Here is a 7,981-nt window from a genome sequence, read left to right on the forward strand (position 1 = left end):
GTATTGAGTGCTTGAAATGTGTATAGCACAACTGAGGGGAATGAAATTTTTAATTTAACAAAATTAATTAATTTGAATTAAATTCAAATAGCCACATCTGGGTGGTGCTGGACAGCACAGATCTAGTTCTTAAGAACATCTTCATTTTCATCAACTGATCTTTAATATTCTCCATATTTTTGAAACAGTAGGAGCCTACCTCTCTACATATTAGAAGCCGAAGATTATCCACAGAGACAAGAAACAGGTAATTGGCTAATATAGAGGAGTATCCAAGGATGTGTGGTTGAAGGAACTGTTGGGTGGTTTTAACACAGAGAAGACAATTTTGAGTTCTTTTATGCAGTGATGATCAGAAGGAAGTTTTCTCACCTTTACCACAGTGCACTTTGCAGCTTAAATGGGGATATTTAAGCCTTTCCTCCAAAGGGGCAGGGAAATGCTCAGGGAAGCCAGGGGATGGTTGGTGGTGGTTGGGGCAAGGGAAGAATGCCTGTTCCTCCATGTCTTCAGATTTGGAGCTTAATTGTTTTCCGGCCTGGCCTTTCCTCTCCAGCAGAAGGTATCATCTGCTATTTGGGACCAGTAGAAATTTAGCTGCATTGGTTCCATCCATAGTACCCACCACCAAAACTGCCTAGCCTGGCTTTCCAGAAAATCCTATAAAATTTGGGGGTACAATTTTGGAAATACCAAAATTCTTGTGCCTTTCCTCATCTGGATTCAAAGATCAGATCCCCATGTTCTAGCCACTTGTTCTCTTTCATTATCTGTATTCCCAGCAGTATCTGTATAATTCAGCATCCAGGATGCCTTTGGGCCACATCCTTTCCAACAATCTGCATCTTGTAAGTGCAATATATTCTTTTCCAGGAGATATTTGCTCAGAAGAGAAGCCAATAGTTTCTTCTTGTGCGGCTAAACTCGGTTTTGAGGTTGGACAAGGTTGTAAAAATGATCAGTTTCTTGAACCTGGAGGAAATGTGGAGTTTGAGTTCGTTAATGAGAGTGCGGACAGATACAGGTAAGAAGGGAAGCTGCTGATGAATTAAATACTGCTCCTACATAAAGAAAGTGTTTAGGATCCATTCTTTAAGTTACCTGAAATTTTATCAGTACCATGACTATTTTATGCACAGTCAAGTTGGTGTTTTAATTTCAACATACACAGAGTGCAGAGAAATAGGGGCACACAGAGTTTTGTCACTTCCCCTAGCATTTTCCAATTTAGTAAAAGTCCCAGATGGGTCCTGAAACTTGCCTCACCCCAAGTACTGCATCCAGGGATACAATGTTGTTTAAATCCAAGTGTTGGGCTCAGCGCCTGTGGCTCAAGTGGCTAGGGTGCCAGCCACATACACCTAAGGTGGCAGGTTCGAATCCAGCCCGGGTCCACCAAAACAACAATGACGGCTGCAACCAAAAAATAGCTGGGCGTTGTGCCAGGCGTCTGTGGTCCCAGCTACTTGGGAGGCTGAGGCAGGAGACTCGCTTGAGCCCAGGAGTTGGAGGTTGCTGTGAGCTGTGACGCCACAGCACTCTACCCAGGGGGATAGCTTGAGGCTCTGTCTCAAAAAAAGAAATCCAAGTATTGGTCTGTCCCCATCACAGCATCTTTCTGCATCCTTTCAGGGCCTACTTCCCCACTGCTGGCTCTTATCTGTGGTCAGCCGTGGGCATTGGTTTTGTGGTAGCAATGGAAGTGACTGTGAGGATTGCATTTGATTCCTGGGATCAGCACCTGGACCCCGTCCAGCAGCACCATGAACAGTGGCTGGTGGCCGGCCCCTTATTTGACATCACCACAGAGCCTGAGGGGGCTGTCACCGAAATCCACCTCCCCCACTTCATCTCCCTGCAAGGTAATGAGAGGTGTGAGGGGAGTGTGGGGACTCTGGGGGAGCATTCTGCCTATTTGCCCTGGTGGTTCTCCCACAGCCGGCGAGGTCGACGTCTCCTGGTTCCTTGTTGCTCATTTTAAGGATGAAGGGATGGTCCTGGAGCAGCCAGCCCGGGTGGAGCCTTTCTATGCTGTCCTGAAAAACCCCAGCTTCTCCCTGATGGGGATCCTGCTGAGGATCGCCCAAGGGACCCACCTCTCTGTCCCCATTACTTGTAACACGCTGGTCTATTATCACTACCACCCCGAAGATATTAAATTCCACTTGTACCTTGTCCCCAGCGACCCCGTGATGAGGAAGGTAAGGCCAACTGATTCGGAAGGTGGCAGGGGGTGGGGGGGCGACGGTGTGTACTATATTTCCAGGTCATCACCTTGTTCTTTGCAGCCCCCTGTGCAACAGAAGGGTCAAGGCTCATTTTTCCTAGGGAGAAGCATGAGTCATCCTCCATGAGGCTGATCCCTAGGTGCTGACCCTTGAGCCATAGGCAACGATCTCCAGTAGAAATTCAGGGCTACTGAAAAGAGAGCTCTCCTTCTGTGACTATGAGGGAGAAGGAAAAGGAGGAGACTTTGGGGGGTTGGCAGAAGAAATAAGATGCAGAGATCCCAGCATCAAAATATAAATGGATAATACTCAATCACACGTGCACACACACACACACACACACACACACACGTACCCTTGGAGTCACTCTCCTGTTCAGTGGCATCTCCCTCAAATTCATTTGTGAAAGGCTGACATTCCCCATGCACTCTCCTGGGTTATGACAAGGCAGATGTGCTGGTCCCTGCCGCTGCACAGCTACTGTGTCCCTCCATAAAATGCTGCTCTGTTTCCAGCCATGATGGGAAGATCACTCCAGGAAAGTTTCATTAAATTTTGCTGCCCTGGTGCTTAATGCCCCCACACTGCAATAACAAGAGGCAGAGGCATGCCTGGCCGTATTTAGGGTGGTGAGTAACTGTGGGTACTTAAAATGCAGGAGAAAAGCTTTTAATGTGGATGCTAAAGATGACCATTCCCACAATGTGCAGGAAGTATAGAAATTCCAGCAAATTCTTATGTGACTTTTTTTTTCATTCTGGGCTCACTCCAGTTCTTGGCCTTGACCTGCTGTTTCTTCTTCTTTTCTCATTGCCAAATCTGATGTGATCACTTGCTTCATATCTTATTGATGCACTAGAAACAAAATCAGATTGAAAATGACCTCATCGTTATACCAACACTCTGTGAGCCTTTCTGCACCATCATCACCTCTTTCATTCCGCTATAACCAAGGAAGTCACCCTTTTCTTATACAAGGCCATTAGTTAAAATATGTCCTGGATTCCTTTCCCTCTTGCTTGTCCTGGGAGACACACCCTGAGGTATCTCTTCTCACCGCCACCATCAGTCTTTCCTACCCTAGGGCTAGCAGGACAGTCTAGACTAGCTCCCACATGGCAAAAGCCATCTTGGCCATTCTTCCTTCTCAAACCACAGTTTCAATTTTTCTCCTGTGTTATTCAGGGATCAACAGCTTTATGTACTGGAAGTTTCTGTATTCCCCTTTTCTTTCTTTCTTTCTTTTTTTTTTTTTTTTTGAGACAGAGTCTCACTTTGTTGCCCTCTGTAGAGCACTGTGGCTTCACAGCTCACAGCAACCTCCAACTCTTGGGCTTTGGCAATTCTCTTGCCTCAGCCTCCTGTAGCTGGGACTACAGGCACCCACCACAATGCCTGGTTATTTTTTTGTTGCAGTTGTCACTGCTGTTTTTTAGCTGACCAGAACTGGGTTCGAACCTACCACCCTCAGTATGTGGGGCAGGCACCCTACCCACTGAGCAACAGACACTGCCCTGTATTGCCCTTTTCTCACTCTCTCCCCAAATCCCTCTATCTGGATTACTTCACCACCATTCCTTAAAACAGAGGGTAACTCTGTTTAAGGTCACCCACTGAATTCTGTATTAAATAATTCTGCTGAGGTGAGTGGATTGCTTGAGCTTGGTAGTTCAAGACCAACCTAAGTAAGAGTGAGAGCTGGCCTCTACTAAAAATAGAAAAACTAACTGGGCATAGTGGTGAGTGCCTGTAGTCCCAGCTACTTAGGAGGCTGAGGCAGGAGGATTGCTTGAGAATTTGAGGTTGCTATGAACTATGAAGATGCCACAGCACTCTACCCAGGGCAACAGAGTGAGACTCTATCTTTAAAAAAATAATAATTCTTACCTTCAATTCCATAGACTGATATCATCCTTGAGTCAGTGCTCTCTAGGATCCTATGATGCCATATTTCCCCAATTTCTCTGTGACTGTTCTTAAATTTTTTTTTTGTTTGTATGAATTTGAGGGGTACAAGTGCAATTTTGTTACATGAGTATCTATATAAAGGTGAAGTCTGGCTTTTAGTATAGCTATCACCTGGATAATGTGTGTTGTAGTCATTAACTATTTTCTCATGAACCCTTCCCACTCCCCCAACCCACTGCAACTCCATTGTCACTTTACAGTCTATGACCATGTGTACACATCACTGATTTTCCACTTATAAGTGAGAACCTGTGGTATTTGACTTATTTGACTTTCTGAGTTGTTTCGCTTAAGATAATGGGTCCCATTTCCATCTATGTTGCTTTAAAAGACATAATTGCATTATTTTTAATGGCTGAATAGTATTCCTTTCTGTGTCTATACACCACTCATTTTCATTATCCACTCATCCATTGGTGGACACTTGGTTGATTCCCTATCTTTGCTATTATAAATAGGGCTGCAATAAACATATGAGTTCTTCTATCTTCCTAACATAATTTCTTTTACTTTGAGTAGCTATCCAGGGGTGGGATTTCAGATCCAATGGTAGTTTTTAGTTTGCTGAGAAATTTCCATATTGCTTTTCATAGAGGTTGTATTAATTTACATTCACACCAACAGTATACTGGTGCTCCCTTTTCTCTGCATCCTCAGCAACATCTGTATTTTTTGACTTTTTAACCCAGACGTCATCCAGGTGAGTGTTATTTACTTTCCATGTACTTGTATAGCTTCCAGAGTTCCTCTCAATTTATGGAGATTTGTTTTGTTATCTGACCCTTGTTATCTAATCCTCTCAGGATTAGAAACGTTATAACGTTCTAATTATAACAGTCATCATGTTAAGCCCTCATTTGTCAACTTTTCTGGATTAGGTGTTTGCTTTTTGAATGTTTCAGTTTGGTACTTTAGGACCTTTACCAAAAGGGCCTAAAAAATAGTCTGTCTTGGAGAATGTTCCATGTGCTGATGAGAAGAATGTACATTCTGCAGTTGTTGGGTAGAATGTTCTCTAAATGTCTTGGGTCCATTTGGTCTAACGTCCAGTTTAAGTCCAGTGTTTCTTTGTTGATTTGATGTCTTGGTGATCTGTCTAGTGCTGGGGGGGGGGTATTAAAGTACAATATTATTGTGTTGCGATCTATTTCTTCCTTTAGGTCTAATAATGTTTGTTTTATAAATCTGGGTCTCTGGTGTGGCATGCTTAAATATTTCGGGTTGTCACATCTTTTTGTTGGATCAATCCTTTATTATTATATAATGCCCTTCTTTGTGTTTTTTTGAACTGTTTTTGATTTAAAGTCTGTTTTATCTGATACAAATATAGCTAGCTACTCCTGTTTGCTTTTAGTTTCCATTTGTGTGACTACCCTGTTTGGCCCCTTTCATTCCTCACCTATTATGTATCTGTACAAGTAAGATGAGATGCATGTGAGCAACATATAATTGGATCATGATTTTTTTCCCATTGTTTTTATTTTTTAAAAGACATTTTATGTTCAATGTAGGTAAATTTAAAGCAATTTAGGTAAAATCGAGTGGAAAGTACAGTGAGTTCCCCCCACCTTCAGCACACACAAAGTCTCCCCCCACTATCAATATTCCTCCCCTGAGGGGTACATCTTTTATAATAGATGATCCTGCATTGACGCATCCTTGTCACCTAAAGTACATAGCTTAGGGCTGATTGTTAGTGTGGTACACTCAATGTGTGCTGACAAAGGTATAATGACACGTATCCACCATTACAGCATCATACAGAGTAGTTTCACTGACCTAAGATTCTTCTGTGCTCCACCCGTGTATCCCTCTGCTATTGTCAGACCCCAAGCAACCATTAACTTTTTTATTGTCTCCAAAGCTTTGTCTTTTTCAAAATTCATATAGTCGGAATGATGCAGTCAGTAAAGCCTTTCAAATCGGCTTTTTTCTTGTAGTAATACACATTTAAGTTTCCTCCATGTCCTTTCATGGCTTGATAGTCAGTTTCCTTTTAGCACTGAATAATACACCATCATCTGAATGTGTCACAGTTTATCCTTTCACTTACTGAAGGACATCTTAGTTGCCTAAATGTTTCGACATGTATGACTAAAACTACTATAAGCATCTATGCGCAGGTTTTTGTGTGCATGTACGTTTTCAATCCTTTTGGGTAAATAGCAAGGAGCATAATTGCTAGATGGTATGGTAAGAGAATTTTAGTCATCTGAGAAGTGCCAAACTATCTTCCAAAGTGCCGGTATCATTTTTTATTCCCATCAGAAATGGATGAGAGTTCCTGTTGGTCCATATGCTCGCCAACTGTTGGTATTATACTACCCGCATTTTAAGTACTTAACAGCCACAGTGGACAGTCAAACACACAATGTGTCCATCATCACAGAAAGTTCTACTGGAAATGCTTCTCTGTTTAAAGTTGGTTATACCGTAGGAAAAGAGGAACTAATGTGACAGCTTTTTTTTTTCTCCTCTGCATAAATGCATCCCTACTACCATTGGGTTTGGATGGTTCTTTGTTTATCCATATTTGCTCAAAAATTCAAATTCCTTTTCTGCTACTTCTTAAGCAATGTGCCCATTAGCATATTATTTAACCCCTCAGACTTTCAGTTTCTCATCCTAATTACTCATTAAGGATAAGTGTTAAATTAGACAACAAAGGTCAGATAAATTATGACGTTCATCATGTTAAGCCCTCATTGGTAAACTTTTCTGGGTTAGGTGTTTGCTTTTTGAATGTTTCAGCATGGTACTTTTAGGACCTTTACCAAAAGCAAAAGCTAAATATATATTTACCCAATCTGGAATTTTGTAACCCCAAAGTAGACTTGCTGCTTCTATCACCATAACATATTCATTTTCATGTATATATTCCAGTATAGCCAACATTCAGATACTCAGCGGCAGGACAGTGGACTAAATGTCTAACACTGTGATTAAGTAAGTGAAGTGAAAGCTACGTTAATTAGTAGGATGTAAGCACTCCAATTTGTACAAATAATCAACACATGGAATCCCACAAAGGCATAAATGTATTCATGATCTATGTATATATGAGTTAATAAAAAAAAAAAGTACCACTCTGATCTGAGATCTTCTGTAAATCTATTCCCAGTCTTTCCATTATCATAAATCTGTAACTCCTTCCCTTGAATTCAGTCAGAACAGATAAATAAAACATAGGAATTCCTAAATAATCAAGTTGTTTGAGTTCTATCCACTTTTTGATGCGGTCTTTATTTGCAGCTCTCTAATAACATTTAAGTTCAGAAAATAACGGGCCATTTTCTTGATATTCCACTTTTATTATTTTTTTTTTTTTGTTAAATGATAGATGTATACATGAATGCAAACATGGGGTACAGTGTAGTGTTTTCATATACAATTTGAAATATTTTCATCAAACTGGTTAACACAGACTTTGTGTCATTTACTTAGTTATTGTGTTAAAACATTTATACTCTAGTTCTAGAAAAGTTCACTTGTACCCTTGTTACACAGATATTCCACTTTTATTACATGTTGTGCATCTTTCTCTGGTTTATTTGTGGGGAAAGCTAACAGACTGTGGGTGATGGGCGGGAACTCTTCAGATTGAACTTTTCAATTAGGATTTAGGAGAAAAGGGCTAGGATCAGCTCAATTAATTAAGAAGCCAGGACTTGGCTTGGCGCCTGTGGCTCAAGCGGCTAAGGCGCCAGCCACATACACCTAAGGTGGCGGGTTCCAATCCCCAGCCCGGACCCGCCAAACAACAATGATGGCTGCAACCAAAAAAT

General features: G+C 41.5%; 1 protein-coding gene across 5 annotated transcripts in view; it reads left to right on the forward strand.

Moving 5' to 3' along the window:
• The window catches only part of CARD8 (caspase recruitment domain family member 8), a 51,199-nt gene that overhangs the window by 18,738 nt on the left and 24,480 nt on the right, over positions 1 to 7,981 (forward strand). For 4 of the 5 annotated variants that reach the window (XM_023507932.1, XM_023507935.1, XM_023507936.1 and 1 more), the window contains exons 6-9: positions 189 to 247; positions 874 to 1,024; positions 1,633 to 1,862; positions 1,939 to 2,201. In XM_023507932.1, coding sequence (XP_023363700.1) covers positions 189 to 247; positions 874 to 1,024; positions 1,633 to 1,862; positions 1,939 to 2,201 — 703 coding nt within the window. The remainder of the gene's footprint in view (positions 1 to 188; positions 248 to 873; positions 1,025 to 1,632; positions 1,863 to 1,938; positions 2,202 to 7,981) is intronic. The other variant, XM_023507934.1, reaches the window with a different exon arrangement.

The sequence above is a fragment of the Otolemur garnettii genome, unplaced genomic scaffold (assembly GCF_000181295.1).
Source record: "Otolemur garnettii isolate 467f Iridium unplaced genomic scaffold, OtoGar3 scaffold00211, whole genome shotgun sequence".
Taxonomy (NCBI): Eukaryota; Metazoa; Chordata; class Mammalia; order Primates; family Galagidae; genus Otolemur; species Otolemur garnettii.